Here is a 26,387-nt window from a genome sequence, read left to right as displayed (position 1 = left end):
TGTAACGCCCTTCTTTGTCTCTTTTTACAGTTTTTGTTTTAAAGTCTATTTTGTCTGATATGAGTACTGCTACCCCAGCTTTCTTTTCATTGCCATTTGCGTGGAGTATCTTTTTCCATCCCTTCACTTTCAGTTTGTGAGTGTCTTTAGGTCTGAAGTGTGTCTCTTGTATGCAGCATATACATGGGTCTTGTTTTTTTATCCAGTCAGCCACCCTATGCCTTTTAATAGGAGCATTTAGTCCATTGACATTTAAAGTAGCTATTGATAAGTATGTACTTACTGCCATTTTTTAACTTTTTTTTTTTTCTTTTTTCTCAGTGTTTTAGTAGTCCTTCTCTGTTCCTTACTTCTTCTATACATAATTGATGGTCACTTTAGTTTGACCTCTGTCTGAAAGCTCTACTCTTTAACTCCCCTCCTCCCTCCTTTTATGTTTTTAATATCATATCTAACCTCTTTTTTGTGCATTTGTATCCATTACATTCTAATCATGGAAATAGATAATTTTTCCTATTTGTGGTCTTCTCTTTTCCCCTTAAATCAATCCCTTTAACATTTCTTGTAGCACTGGTTTCTTGGTGACAAACTCCTTTAATTTTTACTTATCTGGGAAAATTTTGATCTCTCCTTCCATTTTGAATGATAACCTTGCTGGGTAGAGTATTCTTGGCTGTAAGTTTTTTCCTTTTAGCACTTTAAATATATTGTGCCATTCTCTTCTAGCCTGTAAGGTTTCTGCTGAGAAGTCAGCTGATAGCCTTATGGGGTTTCCTTTGTATGTAACTTGACGTTCTCTTGCGGCTTTTAGGATTCTCTGTTTATCTTTAATTCTGGACATTTTGATTATGATGTGTCTTGGTGTGGGCCTCTTTGGGTTTATCTTGTTTGGGGCTCTCTGTGCTTCCTGTACCTGGATGTCTGTTTCCTTCCTTAGGTTAGGGAAGTTTTCATCTATTATTTCTTGAAATAGATTCTCTGCCCCCTTGTCTAGCTCTTCTCCTTCCGGGACACCTATAACACGGATGTTAGTGCGCTTGATGTTGTCCCAGAGGTCCCTTAGACTGTCCTCACTCTTTTTAATTCTTTTCTCTTTTACCTGTTCACCTTGGGTAATTTCTTCTAGTCTTTTTTGCAGCTCACAGATCCGTTCTTCTGTATCATGTACTCTGCTTTTGAGTCCCTCTAATGAATTTTTCATTTCCAGTATTGTATTCTTCATTTCTGATTGGTTCTTTTTTATATCTTCCATTTCTTTGTTGACATTCTCACTGAGTTCATCTATTCTTCTCCCCAGATCAGTGAGCATTCTTAACACTCTTAGTTTGAACTCTCTGTCAGGTAGGTTGCTCATTTCTGTTTCACTTAGTTCCTTTTCTGGGGTTTTGTCCGGTTCCCTTACTTGGAATGTATTCTTTTGCCTCCTCATTTTGCCTCTTTCCCTGTGCTTGTGTCTACGTATTAGGTAGGTCAGCTACGTCTCCTGCTCTTGGATAGGTGACCTTATGTAAGTGATGCCTTAGGAGGCTTCCAGTGTGCTTCCCTCAGTTCTCAATGTTCCAGGGGTGGCCCCTATGTGGGCTACGTGTGTCCTTCTATTGTGGCCTGTTAGCTCTCCCTATAGGCTCCCAGGGAGGCTGAGTTATGCTCCTGGCCAGCTGTTGTAATGCTCAGCTGCTTGTAGTTGTTGTGGGCCCTTCAGTCTCTTTATCAGGTGTGGGGCACCCCAGCACAGTTGGCTGTAAGTTCTAATACCACATTTGTGTTGCAGTATTTCTGTTAACTGAGTAGGCCCCCAACGTGGCAGGTTGTTAGGCTCAGGGCCCTACAATTGCTGCAAGCCTCTAGCCTATTATGTCTCTTCTCAGCTCTCTGAGGATTGCAGCTGGGTGGGGCTGGCCTCAGGCACAGGAACACCCAATTGTTTCAGGCTTTGGAAGGTGGGGCAAACCTCCTATGTGGGTCTTTGAGAAGCACAAGTCTTCTACAGCTGACAAGCCCTGTTGCCCACATGTCCACACACACAGTCAACACAGTCCTGCCCCGTGTGAGCCCCCCCCACCTCCCCAAGCGGACCCAGTCTCTCCAGGGCGGGAGCCCCACACACTCCGCCACCACCCCACACTCTCCACCCGCTCCTTGTGCACACCCTCCCCCGCTCAAGTCGGCTCAGTTGCCAGGCTGCAGGGAATCCAGTCACCAATCTATGCAGGACCACACGTTGCCTGAGGGCTTGTTGTTGGGTGTGGCCAGTCTCTAGGATGGGCTGCCTGCCCTGGCTGAGCTGGATTAAATTGGTGCTCTAGTGGGTGGAGCAGACCCTGGGCTAGCTGGCCTCAGGGAGAACTCCAATGGCGTCTGTGTCAGCACGCTCACACCAGGCCACAACAATGGCCGCCGCCAATGTCCCAGTCTCTGGAGAGGTCTCACCCCTCACCGAGATGCACTCAGGGCCTATTAGGTGAGTCTCTTGTCACCAAAGCACTGTGCACCTTTCTTTCTGGTGATTTTAGGATGCTTTCTGGAACGGGTGAGTTTGTGCACGGGCCCTTTAAGAGCCAGTTTTAGTTTCTTTGTGAACCGGGTTTTCTGGGGGTGCTCCCCAATGTTTTAGTAGCAAGCAAAGTCAGATATGCCGCTGGTGTCGACTGTGCTGGGTCCACAAAATGCCCACAGCGGGGGCGCTCCCTGGCTCAGGACCCTGCGCCTCCAGGGAGGGTGCGTACCTGTGAGCTGCTCCCGGTGGCCGTGAAGCTGGCGGCTTGTGAAGGTGGCGTTTTTCCTCTCTGGAAGGGAGTCTCTGCCTCTTCTACCCCAGTTAGGATTGTCCGTTGTTGCAGGAGTTCCTCTTATCCAGTTTTCAGTTCTGTCTCAGGGGTAATTTTTCCATGAGTAGTTGTAAATTGGCTGTGTCCACGGGAGGAGGTGAGTTCAGAGTCTGCCTACGCTGCCATCTTGACTCCTCTCCTCTTGGCTTTTCTTTTCTGAGGACTGGAAGCTGGCTTCTAAGCTCCTTACATGCCAGACCAGAGACCAGAAGTCTCTGACTCCATTTTTGATGTTTGACTGCTGACAGCTTTAAACTTTCATCCCCCTTCATTCTCTTGTGCCCACATCTGTACATAGTGTTGAGAAAGCCTGGGTGCTTGTTCCTTTAGTTCCCACAAATGATTCAATCCACAGAAGGCCCTGCACCTGTGGGCCTAGCCCTAGCTCTCAGCCTAGCCCACCCCCTCACCTCAACAAAGAATCCAGGCCAGGCTCCTTTCCTTGCTCTCTCAAGGCATTTCCCACCTGCCTGAGAGGCCTGCCCTGCCTTCTGCTGACAGTTTCATTATGGAAGTAATAGACCCTCTCACACCCTCTAGGCATGTGTGTTATCATCAGTGTAGACACCTGAACCAGATCTCTGGTGGGGGTCCACCTGCCTCTGCAAGGTGACATAACACTTATAGAATGGGTAACATGCTGCATATTTTGCAGTATTCCTTGCTTTAGAGTTCTGTCAATAAATCCTAGAGATCATCCAATATTAGTACACGCCAATGTTGTATGAGTCTCCAAGTGCAAATACACAGTAAATTCTGTGGACATTGTTGGAAACAGCTGAGCTGTAGAGAGTCATCAATTTCAAATTTACAGGAAACAGCAATGGGGTTTATGACATGACCTTTCCTCCATTCATGCATAATTTATTGACTTATTCACAACGGTCTTCATTGGGGGATTATAGGATCATTAAATGACTAAGTTTTGTTCTAATCACTGTGAAATGGGATCCAGTGAATATTTTATTTTATTTTTCATTTAATTGATGTTTTAATAGTTTTTAACATAGTGAAATTTTGGGTTGTAGATTTTTGTTTGTCCATCACCATATATATGACTCCCTGCACCCCTTGTGCCCACCCCCCACTCCCCTTGCCCCACAATACAGTTTTCTCTGTCCACGTGTTGGTTTATATTCCACATATGAGTGAGATCATACAGTGTTTGTCTTTCTCTTTCTGGCTTATTTCACTTAACATAATATGATCCAGGCCCATCCATGTTGTTGCAAATGGGACGATTTTGTCCTTTTTTACGGCTGAGTAGTATTCCATTGTATATATATATACCACATTTTCTTAATCCAATTGTCAGTCCAGGGACACTTAGGTTGCTTCCACGTCTTGGATATGGTGTATAATGCTGCAATGAACATAGGTGTGCATAAGCCTCTTTGGATTGTTGATTTCAGGTTCGTTGGATAGATTCCCAGTAGTGGGATGGCTGGGTCATAGGGCATCTCTATTTTTAATTCTTTGAGGAATCTCCATACCGTTTTCCATAGAGGCTGCACCAGTTTGCATTCCCACCAGCTGTGTATGAGGGTTCCTGTTTCTCCACATCCTCTCCAACACTGTTTTTTGTCTTGGTGATTATAGCCATTCTAACGGGCGAGAGGTGATATCTTAGTGTTGTTTTGCTTTGCATTTCCCTCATGATTAGTGATGTTGAACATCTTTTCATGTGCCTATTGGCCATCTGTATATCTTCTTTGGAGAATTATCTGTTCATTTCCTCTGCCCATTTTTTGATCGGGTTGTTTGTTTTTTTCTTCTTCAGTTGTGTGAGTTCTTTATATATTGTGGAGATCAACCCCTTTTCAGATGTATGTTTTGTAAATATTCTCTCCTAGCTGGTGGGTTGTCTGTTCATCTTGATTCTGGTTTCGTTTGTCTTATAGAAGCTCTTTAATCTGATAAAGTCCCACTTGTTTATTTTTTCTTTAGTTTTCCTAGTCTGGGTAGGCATGTCATCCGAAAAGATTCCTTTATGACCAATGTCAAATAGTGTGTTCCCTATATTTTCTTCTATGAGTTTTATAGTTTCAGGACTCACCTTCAGTTCTTTGATCCATTTTGAGTTAATTTTTGTGAATGGCGATAGCAGATGGTCTACTTTCATTCTTTTGCATGTGGCTGTCCAGTTTTCCCAACACCATTTATTGAAGAGAATTTCCTTTCTCCATTGTATGTTCTTAGCACCTTTGTCGAAAATTAGCTGTCCGTATATGTGTGGTTTTATTTCTGGGCTTTCAATTCTGTTCCATTGATCTGTGTGTCTGTTTTTGTACCAGTACCATGGTGTTTTGATTACTATTGCTTTGTAGTATGTTTTGAAGTCAGGGATTGTGATACTTCCTGCTTTGTTCTTTTTTCTTAGGATTGCTTTAGCTATTCGGGGTCTTTTGTTGCCCCATATAAATTTTAGTATTCTTTTTTTCTATTTCTGTGAAGAATGTCATTGGGATTCTGATTGGGATTGCATTGAATGTGTAGATTGCTTTAGGTAATATAGACATTTTAACTATGTTTATTCTTCCAATCCACATGCATGGGATATCTTTCCATTTCTTTACGTCATCATCAATTTCTTTCTGTCTTGTAATTCTCATTGTGTAGGTTCTTCACCTCCTTGGTAACATTTATTCCTAGGTATTTTATTCTTTTTGATGCAATTGTAAATGCTATTATCTTTTTGAGGTCTCTTTCTGTTAGTTCATTATTAGCATAAAGAAATGCAACTGATTTTTGTAGATTGATTTTGTACCCTGCAACTTTGCTTTGGTTAGTGATTATTTCTAAGTTTTCCAATGGATTCTTTAGGGTTTTCTATATATAAAATCATGTCATCTGCAAATAGCGAGAGTTTCACTTCTTCGTTACCTATTTGGATTCCTTTTATTCCTTTTTGTGGCCTAATTGCTCTGGCCAACACCTCCAGTATTATGTTAAACAGGAATGGTGAGAGTGGGCAGCCCTGCTTCGTTCCCATTCTCAGAGGAATGGCTTTCAGTCTTTCCCCGTTGAGTACGATGTTGGCTGTGGGTTTGTCATAAATAGCCTTTATTATGTTGAGGTACTTTCCTTCTATTCCCATTTTGTTGAGAGTTTTTATCATAAGTGGATGTTGTATCTTGTCAAATGCCTTCTCTGCATCTATTGAGATGACCATGTGGTTATTATTCTTTGTTTTATTGATGTGATGTATCATGTTGATTGATTTGCGGATGTTGAACCATCCCTGTGTCCCTGGTATAAATCCCACTTGATCATGGTGTATGATCTTTTTAATGTATTGCTCTAATCAGTTTGCCAATATTTTGTTGAGGATTTATGCATCTATGTTCATCAGGGATATTGGTCTGTAGTTTTCCTTCTTAGTATTGTCTTTGTCTGGCTTTGGTATCAGGGTGATGTTTGCCTCGTAGACTGTGTTGGGAAGTGTTCCATCTTCCTCTATTTTTTGGAATAGTTTCAGAAGAATAGGTGTTAAATCTTCTTTGAATGTTTGGAAAAATTCTCCAGAGAAGCCATCTGGTCTGGGACTTTTACTTTTTGGGGGGTTTTTGATTACTGTTTCAATCTCATATCTTGTGATTGGTCTATTCAGATTCTCTATTTCTTCTTGATTCAGTTTTTGGAGGTTGTATGAGTCTAAGAATTTATCCATTTCTTCTAGATTGTCTAGTTTGTTGGCATATAGCTTTTCATAGTATTATTTTATAATCTTTTGTATTTGTGGAATATCCATTGTAATTTCTCCTTTTTCATTTCTAATTTTATTTGAGCCTTCTCTCTTCTTTTCTTGGTGAGTCTGTCTAAGGGTTTGTCAATTTTGTCTATCTTCTCCAAGAACCAGCTCTTTGTTTCATTGATCATTTCTAGTGTTTTCTTGGTTTCAATTTCATTTATTTCTACTCTAATTTTTATTATTTCCCTCCTTCTGCTGACTTTGGGTGTTGTTTCTTCTTTTTCTAATTCTGTTAGGTGTAGCATAAGGTTGGTTATTTGGGATTTTTCTTGTTTGTTAAGGTGGGCCTTAAGTTGGTGGGGTCACTTCCAAAATCCCATTTCCCAGATACCACTGAAGGACAATCTTTGTGAGCAAGCATCTCTAAGGATAAGGAATCTCTAGCCTGTTAATGTTCACTCTTCTGCACACCAGGTAGTAGGACTTGTTATCAGCAGGCGCTAGAGATCTGATGTAGCAGGAGTAATGAGGTCTAACCCAAGCAGCTCATCTTCCTGGACAGACAACGAGAGAGCTGTTCTTATTTTGCTGTTTCTGTAATGAATAGGTTGATTGAACCATCAGAATTGCTGGGTGGGAGGCTTTTCTCAGTTCCCTGCACATGGGCATCAATGGGTTACTGATCTCTTTCAGGAACCAGCACTTAGGGGAATTATGCCACTGAGGGATTCCTATCCTGGGATGAGCTGTCATGCTGCTGTGCCCCACATGGGAACTCAGAAATGAGAGAAGTTGGGGGTGAGCCTCTAGAGTGGTTGGTAGAGTATCGCTTGCTTCTGAAATTAGAGAAAGGGGATTTTGTGGGTTTTTTTGGAGGAAAGAACCATTGAGCTTTATGTATTTTGTAATCATGTGTAAACTCACCATGACATCATTGTGGATTTTAATGAAGGCCCTTGCAAATTCCAACTGTTAACCTGTTCCTCAAGGTCATTGTGGTCCAGGTTACAGTTTTATGATTCTGCCAGAAAGAGCTCTTCCAGGATGTTAGCATTCCAGTGTGCGTGCCCGTGTGTCCTAAACATTGGAGGGAAGTAACCTTGAGGCTCATGAGTATAGGGATTTGTGGAAGTCTAAGTTGTCATACCTTTTTCCTCAAGCCTGAGCTCTAACTGGATAATTTCCTAGCTCCATGAAATGAGACAAAGAAGAGAAAATTGGGTGTGTCATAAATATTATACAAACAAATTATAACTCATACTCCTCCACAAGAATATTTTCATTCAGCCAGCTGGATCTGACATGGCCTGGAGTACTTCAGGACAACATGGCCAGTAGGATCTTGATACAAGTAGGATTCCATAGGCCTCCTGGCCTGTCATGTTTGGTGATAGGTACAGCATAAAGAGCTTCCACTCCTTCACAGGAATTTTCATTAAAACTTCATGCAGAGGGGGCTGGCCCAGTGGTGTAGTGGTTAAGTTTACACACTCTGCTTCAGTGGCCCGGGGTTTGCAGGTTCAGATCCTGGGCACGGACTGATGCACCACTTGTCAAGCCCTGCTGTGGTGGTGTCCCATATAAAGTAGAGGAAGATGGGCATGGATGTTAGCCCAGGGCCAGTCTTCCTCAGCAAAAAGAGGAGGATTGGCATCAGATATTGGCTCAGGGCTAGTCTTCCTCACACACACACAAAACACGCAAATATGATGCTGTCCTTCGGGGGGCGCTGCATCATATGATGGTATTAAAGAAGGAGATGAAAGAGTCTACTCATAAGGAACTGATCTGCTAAAATAGAAGCATTTCTTTCATTTGTACAGCATTTCTCTGAGGTGTTCTGTACCCTGACATTAGAGAGCAATGAAAACTTGAAGGGATCACAATGAAAACGTACCAATAGATTCCATGTATTCATGATGATGTTAAATTTATGAGGAAGTGAGTGTGGCCAGAGGAACACTTCTGATGACCGAGTCATAGAATAAATGTTGGGAGACCGTGGAGTCATGTGTGAACTTCTTATGAATTGAATATAAATCCCCGGTGCTTGTCCATCTTACCCGTCCTCCTATATACATATGTGTCATGTATTAGGACTCAGTGGGCTTTGAGGATGGGACTGTGAAGTTCACCATGGAGGACTGGGCTCTTCTGGATCCATCCCAGAAGAAACTCTACAGGGATGTGAAAAATATCCCCAAGTTAATTGAATTCCTATTTTCACTGATACAAGAAAAACAATAAATCATTGTGTAAATTAGGGATGCATTTGTGAACAATTTCCCCCCCAGCTGTATTGAATTGACTAACAAAATTTATTTTAAAATTACAACATGATCATTTATTATACATATGTTGTATAATTGCAATTTGTTAAGAGAGTGGATGTTAAGCATTCTCACCACACACACACACATTCATGATAACACTGTGAGGTGATGGATGTATTGATTAACCTGCAAACTCACAAGCTTAAAAGGCTGGAGTGCAAAAACCTTTTACATTAGAAAGCTCTTAAGGCATTTATTTGAATAGCTTTATTGAGATGTAATTCACATACTCTACAGTGCACCTCACTAAACTGTAGATTTCAATGGTTTTCAATGTATTTCTAAAAATGTGAAATCATCACTGCAATTTTTTTTTCTGCTGGGAAGGATTCACCCTTAGCCAACATCTGTTGCCAATCTTCCTCTCTTTTTTTTTCATGCCAAAGCCTCAGTACAAAGCTGTATATACTAGTTGTAAGTCCTTCTAGTTATTCTATGTGAGTCACCACCACAGCATGGCTACTGACAGACGAGTGGTGTGGTTCTGTGCCCAGAAACTGAAGCCAGGCCACCAAAGCAGAGTGTGCCAAACTTTAACCACTAAGCCATCAAGGCTGGCTCAACACAGTCATTTTTTCTACATTTTTGTCATCTCAAAAGGAAACTCTTCTGCCCTTTAGCTATCACTCCCAATCTTCTCATCTTCCTCCTCCAATTCCCAGGCATAGACAACCACAAATCTACTCTCTGTTTCCATAGATCCCCCTATTTGGGCCTTTCCAATGAATGGAATAATTAAATATAAGGTCTTTGGGATTGACTTCAGTAACTTAGCATAACACTTTTCAAGGTACATCCATGTTGGACCATGTATCAATACTTCATTCACTATTATGGCCAAATAATATTCCATTGGATGGATAAAACATGAGTTTATCTATTCATCCATTCATGGATATTTGGATTGTTTCCACCAATCGGCACCTAGAAATATCATTACTATAAAATTCATGTACTAGTTTAGTTGCAACACGTGTTTTCATTTTTCTTGGGCATATACTTAGGAAGGAAATAATAGATCATGTGGTAATTCTAGGTTTAATTTTTGAAGAACTCCCAGACTGTTTTCCAGAGTGGATGCACCATTCTATATTCATACCACCCATGTCTGAGGGTTGAAATTTCTCCATGTATCCTCAACAAGATTTGATATTATCTCATTTTTTGATTCTAGCCATCCTAGTGATTGTGAAGTGGTCTCTCACTGAGGTCTTGATTTGCATTTCGTTTATGACTAATGGTGTCCAGCATATTTTCCTATGCTCTTGGCCAATTGTCTATCTTACCATTCAAGAAAATTCTAATATTATGACCAATCCCTGGGAAGAATAAACAGTCACTTCTTTCTCTCTCTACAAGTTGCCTTATAACAATGTGCGCCTGGGCCTCCTTCCATGTTTTGGTTTGAGTGCTCTCAGTTTGGAAACTGTCTTTGCTGTGTGCATGATCAACATTTATTAATTACTACTTCAGTGACTCATTGGTTGTACTTCTGTTATTTCTGAATTTTCCACAGTCTCCCTGGGACTACCCTTACAAAACAGTGAACAGGACCCCCAATTCGTCTTTCTTTCTGTTCCCTCACATCAAAAGCATCCAGTATTCATCCCCATTGTGTTGGGAGTAGGTCTGCTATCCCTCACCTGGACGGGGCTAGGTGCCTCACTGGGCTCACAACGACACATTATTAAGGCACATACAAGCCTGTCAGCTACCTGGCTGAACACACTGGGCTATTACACCAAAGCTGGAATTAATGCAACAGCACAGGATTCTCTAGTGCAGAGGGTTTTCATAACCGTTTAGCTTCAGATTACTTATTGGCCAAGGAAGGAGCAGTATGTGCTATAAGGGGCACAACCCGCTCCATATATATTGAAAATTCTGGACAAATTGAGAGAAATTTACAAAAATTGGCCTAAGAAGTACAAGGATTCCATAATCCCATCCATTATTTTCATCAAATACTTGCCTTAACTTTGTGAATATACTGAACCATTGATTTGTACACTTTAACAGGGTGCACTGTGTAATAAACAGTTGGTGGTGCTTTTCAAGATACTCTTGCCTAGAAGAGCAACAAATTCAGAAAATGGGACTGAGGATCGTGTCCTTGAAGCTCCTATGTAACAGTCTCTCTCCTTGTACTGTGGCTACAAAATCTCACCAATGCCTTGTTTGACTCTGCCTTCCAAATCTCATGCAAGTGACATGATTTGTGAATTCCAACATGGAAGTACAAAGGGGAGGGGAGTCTTCTTTTTTTTTTTTGTGAGGAAGATCAGCCCTTAACTAACATCCATGCTAACCCTCCTCTTTTGGCTGAGGAAGACCAGCTCTGAGCTAACATCCATTGCCAATCCTCCTCCTTTGTTTCCCCTCAAAGCCCTCCAGTAGATAGTTGTATGTCATAGTTGCACATCCTTCTAGTTGCTGTATGTGGGACACTGCCTCAGCATGGCCAGAGAAACGGTGCGTCAATGTGTGCCCGGGATCCGAACCCGGGCCGCCAGTAGCGGAGCGCACGCACTTAACTGCCAAGCCACAGGGCCAGCCCGGGGAGGGGATTCTTGAAAATCCAGTTCTTAATATTACCCAAATTGACATAACACAATACAGGTATTCTAGATTTTGTTGCCTTATCACAGGCCTCTACTTAACTCAAAGTCTGTTCACCAAATACCAGTCAGAAGGAAGGACAAAGAGCAAAGGGCCAAATGTGAAAAAAAATTCATAGGAAAGTATAGCCTTTGACAAACTTGTGATTCATAAAACTTTATTCCAACTGTTCTATAGAGTACAAAATAAAAACAGGCTCCTATACCCACCACCACAAAAAGGAGCTTTCTCTAAGAGAGGTAACAAAACGCACAGTGGATAAGGCAAATCTGGGAACTGCAATACATGGCCAGGAAGACAATCCCAACAACTACAAACTGTCATTTTTCAATGGCCTTTTAACAAAGAACAATTAAAACATCATAAAAAATTAAAGAAAAAATATTATTATTATTTTATTTTGAGCAAGATTGACATGCGCTAACATCTGTTGCCACTATTCCTTTTTTTTTTTCTTTCTCCTCCACCCCCGATACATAGCTATGTATCATTGTTGTAGAGTTGTACCTCTTCTACATGGGATGCCGCCTCAGCATGGCTTGATGAGCAGTGAGTAGGTCTGCACCCGGGATCTGAACTGGCGAACCCTGGGTCACTGGGGTTCACTTCACTTCACACGAATCAGAACATGTGAACTTAACCACCGCAACACTGGGCTGGTCCCAAGAAAAAATATCATTAACTGATTTAAAAAAAAGCACCATCTAATAATCTTTAAGCAGTATTGATGAAGGATGACACAGAATTATCTCACCTTAATATTCATTTCTAAAAGTTATTAATAGAAACCCACTGTGCAATGTTATACTTTAAAGTGGCTTGGTAACACAATATATTTACAACTTTTATAACAACTCTTTCATGTTACACTTTTCTAGAACATTATACACAAAATAATTTCCATCAAGTTTCCCATGTTACTTACATTTTATTTATATTTCTTTCTGGTTGGGAGTTCCACATGGAAGGATGTAGGCCAATGAAGTCTTTCCCATGCTGTTTACATTCAAGAGGTTTTTATCAAGTGAGTCCTTTCATGCCTTCAGAAAGAACTGGGATGACAAAAGCTTTCCCACATTCTTTACCTTTACATGGTTTTGCCTCTACTGTGCATTCTTGCATATTCTCAACAGTTTGCGTTACAAATACAGGATTAACCACTTTCCTGACATTCATAGGGTTTCTCTCCAATGTGACTTTTTTCATGTCTTTGAAGTGATCTGAGAGAAGTGAATGCTTTACTGCATTTTTTACATTCATAGGGTTTCACACCAGTGTGAGTTCTTTCATGAAATTGAAGAGAATTGGAAAAAGTAAATGCTTTACTGCATTTTTTACGTTCATAGGGTTCCTCTCCAGTGTGAGTTCTTTCCTGAAATCGAAGAGAAATGGAAAACGTGAATGCTTTACTGCATTTATTACATTGACAGGGTTTCTCTCCAGTATGAATTCTTGCATGTTTTTGAAGAGAACTGGAAAAAGTGAACGCTTTACTGCATTTTTTACATTGATAGGGTTTCTCTCCAGTATGAATTCTTGCATGTCTTTGAAGAGCACTGGAAGAAGTGAATGCTTTACTGCATTTTTTACATTCATAGGGTTTCTCTCCAGTATGTCTTCTTTCATGTATTTTAAGATCAGTGGAATAAATGAATGCTTTACTGCATTTTTTACATTCATAGGGTTTCTTTCCAGCATGAATAACTTCATGTAATTGAAGATATCTGAGAATAGGGAATGCTTTACTGCATTTTTTACATTCATAGGGTTTCTTTCCAGTATGAATTCTTTCATGTCTTCGAAGAGTACTGGAAGAAGTGAATCTTGAACTGCATTTTTTACATTCATAGGGTTTCTCTCCAGTATGAATTCTTTCATGTACTCGAAGAGAACTGGAAAAAGCGAATGCTTTACTGCATTTTTTACATTTATAAGGTTTCTCTCCAGTGTGAGTTCTTTCATGTCTTTGAAGACCACTGGGAAAAGGGAAGGCTTTCCCACATTCCTTACATTTATATGGCTTCTCTCCATACTGTTGACAGCCATATAGCTTGTGTTCAGTGTGACATCGAATGTGTGTTTTAAGAGATGAATGATGCAGGAAGACTTTTCCACATGAGCTGCTTTCACATGGTTTAGCTCCTGTAGTTTTGTTGTTCAGACTCAGATTTGGAGTAAGGTTGAATTTATCTCCATGTTGACTGTGCTCTAAACTTTCACAGAGTCTCCTTGCTATATGATCACTGTAAGAAATAAGAAGCACATTATTAATGACTTTATGTTTATTATATTTATTATGATTCATAGGAAAAGTTTAGGTTTTCTGTCTTGTCTCAATTCTCAGAAATTAAATATAATGAATGCTTTACAAGAGGCTTTCACCCTTCATTTTATCAGAACAGTGATATTCCTACATAGAGTTTATTAAACCTGTTTCTAAGTGGACTATTTTGCAAAAACTGATCCTCTACATCACATTTCAGAAAGCATATTTGGTGAAAATTTTCTAAGAATACCTAAATTTGAAGCAAGGATTATTTCTCTGCTTCTCTTTAAAATTTCATAACAAAACAGAATTGTTACATCAGACACTGCTTTCTATTGTGAGTGTGACTCACCTCTGTTTTCTCTCCAGGCTTTTGTACTGATCTTCAATATCACGATCTTCCCATGTTTTCCCTAAAATGCAGACCCAGAAAGATGATACCAAAGTACTGGCAATGATAGAAAACTATTTAGCTTTAAGTCCATGATGAGCTATGACCATTTCTCGTTTATTTACCAACATCCCCTGCTTCCAAATTCTACGTGTTGGAACCATGTTGATGGGCAAGAAACACTTGTTCTCTACTTGATGAAGGGAAGGAGGGAAGGAATGTCCTCATTCTTACCTATAGAGGCCAGGTTCCTGAAGGTTTCCCTCATCACATTTTTGTAGAGTTTCTTCTGTGAAGGATCCAGTAAGGCCCACTCCTCTGGGGTGAAGTTCACAGCTACATCCTCAACTGCCACTGAGTCCTGAAACACCTGAAATATGTGTAGAGTAGGATGCATAAGGTTGACAGCACTGGGGATCTGTACTCCATACGTAGGAAGGTTGCCTATGATTGTGTCATCTCCAAAACTTTATTCTATGTTGTGATCACCAAAAACTCACTCATTTTCTGTATACACTTCCTCATCAATTTGACAGTGTTTTGACACATGGAAATTATTTACATATTTTTACTGTGATCACATTACAGCATATTTCTCTGTAATGGCAGGGTACAGAGCGTATCAGAAAATGACACAAATGCCATAGAAATGAAGCAAATATTTTAAGACTGATGCTTCCTTGTGAGAAAAATTCTTTCATCTTCTTCCTTTTACCCACCAGTCACAGCACTCCATGAGGCAGAGGGTCAAATCCACATGATGTTTCAATGGATAAAAACACAGTGAAGAAATGGAGACCTTTTTATGTACTTCCATCACCAAAAAGAGTCCTGGAGGCCTCTAGAAATCAGACTTGAAATGAAGCCCAACTGGCCACATTGTCCTAAATTACTCCAGACCATTACAAGGAATCAGATGCAGCTGGTGAATGTAAACCTTCCTGCGGGGAAGTATCACTTTTAACGTGTAATATTTATCATAGACTCAGTTCTTCCTTTCTCTCTCTGTGATTTGGTGGGGCTAGAAAGTTATTTGGAACTTGGGGCTCAGACACAAGGAAGAAGGCATGACAAATTAGACCATAAAATCCCTATACTCAAGTGCCTCAAGGCTACTTCTTGCCAATTTTTAGAACACACAGTGAGATAATAATGTGCTAGAACAGCTCTTTGCAGTCAAACTCTAACACTGTACCTTTAGCCTTGCTGGCCTTGAGGGGCAGGTTAAGAGCTGCAGATTGCAAAGAAGTTCACTGAACTCCACAAGGGTCTGATAGTCAATTTGCTGATGATTATACAATACATGAAGGATTTCACAGTGCTTTCCTCCAAAGAACATAAAATCCCCATTATTCAAGGCAACAGGAAATGTTTCCTGACCAGACACTCTAGATGATACCTGCCAACTTCTGATCCCACACTTAAGGAACTTAGAAGCAGTCATTCTTGATCTCACAAGAAGAAAATGAAAAAACTTTAAATGAACAACTCTCCTTAGATCCATGAGAGCCTTGAGGTCACAGGGCAAACGACTGTCTTCAAAATTGGGGAAAAGATAAAAATAGTTGGGATTTTGAGATGGAACCCAGATATTCTGTTCTTAACAAAGTCTGTACTAAACAAAAAATCTATTTCACCAGAGCCCAATGCAAAAACAAAAAGAACAACACAATATCTATGAAGTCTAGAACAACCAGCTTTTTTTTTTTTTCTTTTTCTTTTTTGTTAGGAAGATGGCCCCTGAGCTAACATCTGCCAATCTTCCTCTTTTTGCTGAGGAAGATTGGCCCTGGGCTAACATCCATGTCCAACTTCCTCCACTTGATATGGGACGCCGCCAGAGCATGGCTTGACAAGCAGTGCATTGGTGCGCGCCCAGGATCCGAACTGGCGAACCCCGGGCTGCCGCAGTGGAGCGCATGCACTTAACCGCTTGTGCCACCAGGCCAGACCCAAGAACAACCATCTTTAACAGCAGGTTTAAAATACACATAGTGGGAGTATCCGAAAAGAAAAGACACACAGAAAGAAACAGAAGAAACAAGTTAAATAATAATCACAAAAATATCCTAAAATTAATGATAGCCAGAAAACCACACACCCAGAAATCTCAGAGAACACTAAACACGATAAACTGCAATAGCGCACACCCCCATGATATCATAGTCAAAGAGGAGAAAAATAAAAGACAGAGAATATATTGAGAAATGCCAGAGAAGAAACATCTTAGGTATAAAGAAACAAAGATTTGAATTAAATTTGACTTCTTTTAAAGATTTTATTTATTTTATTTTTTGCCCCTAAAGCCCCAGTAGATAGTTGTATGTCATAGCTGCACACCCTTCTAGCTGCTGTATGTGGGACTCGGCCCCAGGATGGACAGAGAAGCGGTGCCTCAATGCGCACCCGGGATCCGAACCCGGGCCGCCAGCATCGCAGCGCACACACTTAACCACCAAGCCACAGGGCCGGCCCAAATTTGACTTCTTTTAAAAAACCATGTGAGCACGAACAGAGTAGAGTAAAAAGTTTTGAAAATAAAGAAAAGCACTCCCCTAGAATTGTCAAGAAAAAAATCTCCTTCAAAAAAAAAAAAAAAGACAAATAAGGAGTTTCTAAGACAAAAATGAGGGAAGTTGTCGAGTACACCTACTTTGAATAAAATGTTCAAGAATTTATCAGGGGGCTTGCTCAGTGGTGTAGTGGTTAGGTGCATGTGCTCCCTGCGTCAGCCCACAGCTCGTGGGTTCGGATCACGGACGTGCACCGACGCACCGCTTGTCAAGCCGTGCTGTGGCGGCGTCCCATATAAAGTAAAGGAAGATGGGCACAGATGTTAGCCCAGAGCCAGTCTTCCTGAGCAAAAAGAGGAGGATTGGCATTGGATGTTAGCTCAGGGCTAATCTTCCTCACAAAAAAAAATTTATCAGGAAGAATATAAACGATAAAGGTAGAGGTTTAGAAAAAGAAAAAAAATGAAGGTAAAATATCTTTTATATTTCTTATAAATAGTATAAAAAATGACACTTTGTTTACAATATTAGCAACAATGTATGTGGTAATGAGAAATTTATGGACAAGTGATATAAATGACAACATGACAAAGAAACAGGAAGGGCAAAGTGGGAAGAGTGTGTTAAGAGGTACTCGCACAACAGTGAAGTGGTGTAGTGTTATTTGGCAGAGGAGGTGGGTTAGTTGTAAACGAATACTGAAAACTCAAGGGCAACCACTACAAAATGCTTTTCAAAAATGTGTTACTGATATTCTAAGAGACAAGAAGAAAACAATCTGAAAAAATGCTCAATTTCAGCCAGAGAAGACAGATAAAAGGTGGAAGACAAAAAGAAAAAGAAACAAAAGCAAAAAATACTAAACCAAGACTTCATAAATACTAATCTAGCTTTATCAATAACAGCTTTAACTATCAATGGTATCAATACAATTGAAACACAGTAATATCAGATTTCAAAGAAGTCAATTACAAATTCTCTACAAGAAACCCACTTTAAATATACACTGACAGATGAAGGGTAAAGGGGTGAAAAAAAATAGACAATGACAACACTAGTAAAAAGAAAGCTGCCATAGGTATATGAATCACAGGCAATGCAGATTTCAAACAAAGGAAAATGCAGAGATAGACAGGGGCATTAGACACTGACAAAGGGGTCCATTCTCCAAGAAGGCACACCAATGCTTCATGTGTACCTGCATAACAACAGAGGGGCAAAGTACACGATGCAAGAACTGATAGAATGCAAGGAGAAATAAATGAATCCAGTATTAAAGCTGCAGAATTCAACTTCCCCTTACCAAGAATTATAAATTCCAGTAGGCAGGACGAGGAATGACAGAGGTGAACTGAAGAGCACTATGAAATAAGTGGAGGGCCCGCCCCATGGCTTAGCAGTTAGGTGCGCGCGTTCCGCTGCTGGCGGCCCGGGTTTGAATCCCAGAGCGCACCGACGCACCGCTTCTCTGGCCATGCAGAGGCCGCGTCCCACATACAGCAACTAGAAGGATGTGAAACTATGATGTACAACTATCTACCGGGGGTTTGGGGGAAAATAAATAAATAAAATTGAAAAAAAAAAAAGAAACAAGTGGATTTCATTATACTCCATGGAATACTTCATACACAACAGCAGAATATACATTCTTCTCAAGTTCACATGGAATATTCTCCAAGACAAACCACATTCTAGGATATAAAGCACACCTTATCAAATTTGAAAAAACAGAACTCATACAAAATATGCTCTCACACCACATACACATTCATCTAGAAGTGAATAACATCAAGATTGTCAGGGCCGGCCCTGTGGCTTGGTGGTTAAGTGCGCGCGCTGCGATGCTGGTGGCTCGGGTTCGGATCCCGGGTGCGCATCGAGGCACCACTTCTCCGTTCATCCTGAGGCCGAGTCCCGCATACAGCAACTAGAAGGATGTGCAGCTACGACATACAACTATCCACTGCGGCTTTGGGGGGAAAAAATAAAATAAATAAAATCTTTAAAAAAAAAAAAAAGATTGTCAGAAAACCTCAAATAAGTGGAGATTCAATAACACACTTCTATTTTTATTTTATTTTATTATTATTATTTTTTTGTGGGTGTGTGTGTGAAGATCAGTCCTGAGCTAACATCCATGCTAATCCTCCTCTTTTTGCTGAGGAAGACCAGCTCTGAGCTAACATTTATTCCCAATCCTCCTCCTTTTTTTCTCCCCAAAGCCCCAGTAGATAGTTGTATGTCATAGTTGCACATCCTTCTAGTTGCTGTATGTGGGATGCGGCCTCAGCATGGCCGGAGAAGCGGTCTGTCGGTGCACGCCCGGGATCCGAACCCGGGCCGCCAGTAGCGGAGCGCGCACTTATCGGCTAAGCCATGGGGCCAGCCCAATAACACACTTCTAAATAATACATAGGATCAAAGAAGTCTCAAGAGAAATCAAAATTTCTTTTGAACTAAAAGAAATGAAAACACAACATAACAATGGTTCTTGGAAGCAGCAAAAGCAGTGCCTAGAGGGAAATTTATGCCATTGAAGAAATACACTGGAAAAACAAAAGATCTATAATCAATGTAAGCAATTAACTTAGGAAACAATAAAAAGAAGTGCACATTTAAACTGTACTAAGCACAATAAAAGAAATAATAAAAATTAGAAAAGAAATCCATCTCATTGTGGAAATCAATGGAGAAAATCAAAACCAGAAAAGGGTTCTTTGACAAGACTAATAAAATTGATAAACATTTAGTCAAGAAAACAAAAGATGGAAGACAGAAATTACTAATATCAGAAAGGAAAGGAAGGAACAACGAAAACAAAAAAGGATTTGATAAAATCCAACATCCATTTACGACAAACTGGTAATAAAGAGGAACTTCCACTTCTTAAGAAAGAACATCTTTATGAATGCTATAGCTAAATTTATAATATTTTTTCCATATGGCATGACAGTCTGTGAAATGGCTAAAAGAATTCATAACAACAGAAATAACTCATGGAATTAATGAGAGTATAGCAAGGCTGAAGGATACGTGGGTCCACTGCTTTCCTTATAGACCCACACAAATATAGTCAAGTGATCTTTGACAATGAAGGCAAGACAAGTCAAATGAAAAATTGGGTCTTTTAAACAAACAGTGGTGGAAATAACTGATATCCACATGCAAACACACACACACACACACACAAATGGAGACGCAGGCACCATACATTTCACAAAAATTAACTCAAGATACATTACAGATTCGAAAGTAAAATGTGAAAGGAATAAACTCCTAGAAGGTAACATAGAGGAAAATCTAGATGACCTTGGGTTGCAAGATGAATTTTTAGATATGAAATCAAAAATCAAGATCCACAAAAGAAAAAAAACAAAAATTTTACTTCATTAAAATGAAAAACTACCGCTCTGAGAAAGTCAGTGTTAAGACAATGAAAACAACTCACAGGGTAAGTGAAAATTTTTGTAAAACACTTGACTGGTATCCGAAATATCCAAAGAACACTTAAAACTTAACAGTCGGGCCGGCCCCGTGACTTAGTGGTTAAGTGCGCGTGCTCCACTGCTGGCGGCCCGGGTTCGGATCCCGGGCGCAACCTGGGCGCGCATCGACACGCCGCTTCTCCGGCTATGCTGAGGCCACGTCCCACATACAGCAACTTAGAGGGATGTGCAGCTGTGACATACAACTATCTACTGGGGCTTTGGGGGGAAAAATAAATAAATAAATAAAATCTTTAAAAAAGAAAAAAAGAAACTCAACAGTCAGAACACAAACATCCCAATTTAAAAAATGGGCAAAAGATTAGAATAGACATCTCACTGAAGAAGATATATAAATGGGAAATAAGCAACACGAAAACATGCTCCACAGCAAATGTCCTTGGAAAACTGCAAATAAAACAACAAGGATGTATCACTAAACACTTATTAAATGGGTAAATCTCAAAACACTAAGAACATGAAATACTGGTGAAGATGTGAAGCTACAGGTAACCCTCATTCATTGCTGGTAGAAATGGAATGTGGTAACTTACAATGGAAGACAAGAACCTTCTTTCAAAACAAAATTCTGAGTCACTACATAGAGTAAGATCCAGCAATCACACTCCTTGGTATTTTTGCAAACGTATTGAAATCTTATGTTCACACAAATCCTACACATGTTTATAGGTGCTATATTCATAATTTACAAGACTTAGATTTTTACACAAGATGTCCTTCAAAAGTCAAATAGACAAAAACAATCAATGGTGTATCCATACAGTGAAATACTGCTCAGTGATAAAAAGAAAGGAGGTATCAAGCCATGAAAACACATGGAGAAATCTTAAATGTATACTGCAAAGGAAGAGAAGACAATGTGACAAGGCTATGTCGTGTATGAGTCCAAGTACATGCCATTCTGGAAAAGACAAAAGCATGAGCCACTAGAAAGATCTTTAGTTGTCAAGGATTTGGGGGTTGCAGGAGGGATGAATCAATAGGTGGAACACAGAGAAGTTTTAGGGAAGTGAAACTGTACTATATGAAACAGAAACGATGGATACACATCATTATACATTTGCCAAAACCCACACACTGTATAACACAAAGAGTCAATGCTAATGTACACTGAGCACTGTGATGCATCAATATGGGTTTGGAACCTGTAACAAATGGACCACAGCAAGACAAAATGTGAAAAAGAGTGCAAACTGTGTGGATGCAGAGAGAAGGGTTATGTAGAAACTGTAAATTCTGATCAATTTTTCTGAAAACCCAAAACTGATCTAAAGAAAACTGAAGTCTTTCAAAAAAAACATGAAGACAGACTCATTGCATTCACCCCTGATGACTGACTAGGGCAAGTTCTTGCATCAGAAGCCTATGGACAGGGCCGGCCCCGTGGCTTAGCGGTTAAGTGCATGCGCTCTGCTGCTGGCGGTCCGGGTTCGGATCCCGGGCGCGCACCACTTCTCCGGCTATGCTGGGGCCGCGTCCCACATACAGCAACTGGAAGGATGTGCAGCTATGACATACAACTATCTACTGGAGCTTTGGGGGGAAAAATAAATAAATAAAATCTTTAAAAAAAAAAAAAAGAAGCCTATGGACAACTTAAGGTCCTCCTCCTGAGAGCCTCAAATCACTGTCATCAGGGTTAGAGGCCTCCTCCTTGACAACTGATTGCTTCATAGAGTTTAAGGAACCCAGGCTTTAAGTTGGGTTTGAACTAAAAATCCCTTTGCTGTGCCAAGCTCAGACTGTGGGTGTTGTCCACTGTAACCCAGAGGGTCAGGATCTTTACTGCAATAGATGCAGCGGTGGCAGCAGGAGCAGTTACTTAGGGGTCCTGGTGAGACGTCTGGAATCTTGCTACCTTATGGCTGCATTTTCCTGTCTCTTTTTTCTCTCTGAAACAATTGCTCTTTAAGGAGTGACCATCTGGTGGTCTCAGCTCCTTCACAGGGTATAGTCAACCTTGTAACCCGAGGCCTCCACTGTCTCACCTTCACTCTAAACACACAGATACCATCCGAAACAAAAAAAAATTGTCTATATTTGAAGATTACAATGTGATCATTTGATATACATATACAATTTATATACCCGACATTTTCTAAGACAGTGGATTAAGCTTTCTCACCAAACACACACACACAAAAGTAAGCACCTAAGGCTGGAATTGATGGGTCATATGATAATTTCAGGTTTTACATTTAAGGAACTCCCAGACCTTTTCCCGCAGTAACTACACCATTTTATATTCACACCACCCACGTATGAGAGTTCAAATTTCCAAACACATCATCCACAAAACTTGTTATTACCTCACTTCTTGACTCTGGTCATCCGAGTGGTTGTGAAGTGGTATCTCACTGGGATTTTGATTTGCATTTCCTGGATGGCTAACAATGTTCAGCATCTTTTCACCTGCTCTTGGCTATTTGTCTGCCTTCCTTGGAAAATGGTAACACCTCCAGCATATTCAAGAATACAAGTGGCAAGAGCAGACAGACTTCTTTGGTTCCTTATCTTCAGGGGAAAGCATCAAGTCTTTTACAATTGAATACAATATTAAAAAGTAAAAAATAATAATAAAAAGAAATACAATATTAGCCCGAGGTTTTCCATATGTGCTCATTATGACATTTCATTCATTTCTGGTAATCTGAGTGCTTTAATCATGAAAAGGTACTGGATTTTGTCAATTACTGTCCTGAGACTATGGAAATATTCTGCCATTTTTTACTTTTACTCTATTAATATCCTTTATTATATGAATGGATTTTGTGATGTTAACCCAACATTTAATCCCTGGAATAAATCTCACTTGGTCATGGTGTATGATTCTTTTCTATATTGCTGGATTGGGTTTGCTGGCATTTCTTGTACTGGCCTCACAATATTAGTATGAAGTGTTCATTCCATATTAGTTTTTTAAAGAAATTGTGAAGAATTGGTATTAAATATTCTTGAATGTTTCGGAGAATGCTGTAATGAATCCATTGTGTCTAGCCTTAATTTGTGGGTAGTTCTTTGTTTACTGTTTCAGCCACTTCACTTATTATATTTCTATTCAGATTTTTCATTTATTCTTGATTTAGTTTCAGTAGTGTGTGTCTTTTGAGGAATTTGTCCATTTCATCTGACTTATCCAATTTGTTGCCATACAATTGTTCACTGAATTCTTTTACAGTCTTTTTTAGTTCAATGTCTGTAGTAATATCACTCATTCTTTGTGACTGTATGAATTTGAATGTTTCCCTGTTTTCTCTAGATCAGTCTAGCTAAATATTTGTCAATTTTGTTAATCACTCCCTAGAACCCACTTTTGGTTTCATTGACTTTCTCTGTGGTTTTTCTATTCCTCATTTCATTAATTTCTACTCTAATTTTTATTATTTCCTTTTATCCTTGCTTTGAGTTTGGTATCTCATCTTTTGACGTCTGTTAGGGTGAAAGATTTTTGAGATCTGTCTTCTTTCTTAGTATAGGCATTAATGGCTATAAATTTTTTTCTACTGTTTTAGATGCAGGCTATAAACACTGACACTTTAGTTATGATATAATGTTTTTCATTATCTCTAGAAATAGTCTTTGTTTTAAAGTCTTATTTTGCTAGAAAGTTGTATCATCTCTCCAGTTATCTTGCTTGTGCTGTTTACAGATGTATCTTTCCAGAGCTTTTAATTTTAACCTGCTTATATAATTGAATCTAAAGTGTGTTTCCTGTACATAGCATATTTGAATCTAAAGTGTGTTTCCTGTACATAGCATATATTTAGATCGTGATTTTATTTTTTACTTTGAGCTGACAATGTATTCCTCCTGTGTGGATAACGTAGTCCACTCACATTTAGTATTACTGACATAATTGCAATTATTTGCCCCTTTTTCTTTTCATTTTCTACAATTCTCATATTCTTTTTAGCTTCTCTTTTCCTCCTTTATGGCTTTCTATTGCAATTATTGAATATGTCCTAATGTAGCATTTTCACTTTTAAGTGATGTCTTCACTATATTTTTGGAGTTATTTTCTTAGGAGTTATGCCACTAGTAAACATATACTTCTTAATTTATAAGAATAAACTTTGAATATACACCAGCTTAATTCCAGGGATATATGGAAGTTTTACTCCTATATACCTCTCTCCCCTTTTGCCATTTTTGTGGTACTATTGTTATGCACATTATATCTATTCATGATATAACTCAATAATATACTGTTACACCTATTTCTTTACCATCTGTAGTCACTTCTTTAGCCCAACACAGATTTGCTCTCACCCACAACCTTTGTGCTTTTAATGAGAAACAAATTACACATATATTACACTTCTATATGTAATAAGCAAAACAGCATATTAAATATATTGTATTTGATACAATTCTTTTGATAATAGCTAAGAGAAAAAGGAGCAAAAACGATATTTATTGTCTTTCATATTTACATAATTACATATACTTGCATTTTTGTTTCTTTTTGTTGATATCAATTGCCATCCTGGGTCACTTGCTTTCAACCTGCAGAACTCCTTCAGTAATCTCAGAAAACAGTTGGCTGTTAATAAATTATCGCAGTTTTTGCTAATCTGGGTAAGTCTTTATTTCAGCTTTATATTTTGCACGGTAATTTTAGTGAATATAGGATTCTTGGTTGATAGGTTTTTTCTTTGTGCACTTTGAATATGTTATCCCTCTGCTTTCTGACCTCTTTTCTGTGCTGAGATGTCACTTGTTAATTTTACTGGGCTTTCCTGTAAGAGTTGCGTAATTTTTTAATTGCTGTTTTTTCCCCAGTGTATAGTTCCTACTTTCCTGTATCTTCACATGTCTCAGATTTTTGATGCAAAAAAGACATGTAAGGTAATATGTTTTAGCAACTCTGGGTTCTGGTTCCCTTTCTACTCTTACTTTTTATTGTTTTAGCTTAATTGCTTGTTCAGTGACTGGGTGGATTATTTTAGTTAAGTCTGTATCCTCCACACAGAGTAAAACCTCTGATATATCTCCTAGAATCCAGCATGGCTTTGGGTACATCTGCCATCATGAGACAGTGGTACTGGTAGGGCTCTCTTCCTCCATCATGGACGCACCCCATGGTTAAACTAGATTAATTGCTGGCTTATTGTTCTACTGTTTTCACCAATGTCCTGGGGGGCATAACTTCCTCTATCAAATAGTCCAGTCAAATTCTGGCTCCTTTGTAGCAATACAATCTGAAGTCACTGTTTGATATTTGTTCTGACCCTCGGAATCATCCTCCCAGCAGTTGAATTCTCTGGTTCTTTCCAGAAACTAGTCAGCCTACAGTCTAAGCAGTATCTTCATTAAATACACACATCTACTAATTGCATTTCACCTCATTCACCACTTTTTTGAAAGTGTCATTTGACTTGAACTTTTCAGGATCTTTTGCTGGTCAAGTTAATTCCTTTGGGAAGGAATTAACAGCTTTGTGTTTTAGAGCTGGCTTCTCCTCCGCATTCAGGAAAAATCTGAGTTCCAGGACTCTGGAGCTGTGATAGGGACAATAGCAAGACTCGCTCTGGGACACAATCCCAATTTAGGGGTTGAGTGATCAGTGCAGTGGAGAGACAGCAGCCAGAGGTCCTCTTGATTGTCTCATGTTACAGCCACCTCATGAGCAGGGGAAAGAGTGACCAGTGCCCAGTATTCTCAGCAAAGAATGAGCACAGCAGAGCCTCTGTACCAGGAGAAGGGGCTGGGTGCAAGAAGGGTGTCCCCACTGTTCATGTGAACCAATGAAGGACTTAAATTCAGCAATAGGGAGCTGAGGGCAGGATGGGTAATGTTGAAGTCCTGCTCATCCTAGGAAAAAAACCCCATTCTGTACCTTTTGGAGAGAGAAACATGTATTCTGGTTCAGGGTGCAGCACTCTGGAGAGAAGTGTTCACTTGCTGAGCTGAGAGTGGGGAGAGAGTGAACATGGTTCAAATCCCACACACTCTTCCTTTTCTCACAGAATTTCCATTAATTTTCTTCAATAGATGCTCATTTGCTCTTTGCCTTTAGGACAATTTCTAGAGGCTGCAAATGGTTGTTTTAAAATAATTCCCACCTGGGCTGGCCCCGTGGCTTGGTGGTTAAGTGAGCGCGCTCCACTGCTGGCGACCCGGGTTCGGATCCCGGGCTTGCACCGACACGCTGCTTCTCTGGCCATGCTGAGGCCGCGTCCCACATACAGCAACTAGAAGGTTGTGCAGCTATGACACACAACTATCTACTGGGGCTTT

General features: G+C 39.8%; 1 protein-coding gene and 1 long non-coding RNA gene across 3 annotated transcripts in view; both read right to left on the bottom strand.

Moving 5' to 3' along the window:
* The window catches only part of LOC147912110 (uncharacterized), a 360,528-nt gene that overhangs the window by 315,570 nt on the left and 18,571 nt on the right, over positions 1 to 26,387 (bottom strand). The window lies entirely within an intron of this gene.
* On the bottom strand, positions 11,612 to 26,383 carry LOC147912111 (uncharacterized). The gene is made up of 4 exons (XM_087426016.1): positions 26,213 to 26,383; positions 14,363 to 14,498; positions 14,090 to 14,150; positions 11,612 to 13,714 (listed from the first exon to the last, which is right to left on the bottom strand). Exons 1-4 carry the CDS (start codon positions 26,312 to 26,314, stop codon positions 12,625 to 12,627), a joined length of 1,389 nt encoding a protein of 462 aa, XP_087282142.1. The 5' UTR covers positions 26,315 to 26,383; the 3' UTR covers positions 11,612 to 12,624.

The sequence above is a fragment of the Ceratotherium simum genome, chromosome 39, assembly GCF_057802395.1.
Source record: "Ceratotherium simum simum isolate JZ-2026a chromosome 39, ASM5780239v1, whole genome shotgun sequence".
Lineage (NCBI taxonomy): Eukaryota > Metazoa > Chordata > Mammalia > Perissodactyla > Rhinocerotidae > Ceratotherium > Ceratotherium simum.
The sequence above is the reverse complement of the archived record's forward strand: the minus strand, read 5'-3'. Positions and strand labels throughout refer to the sequence as shown.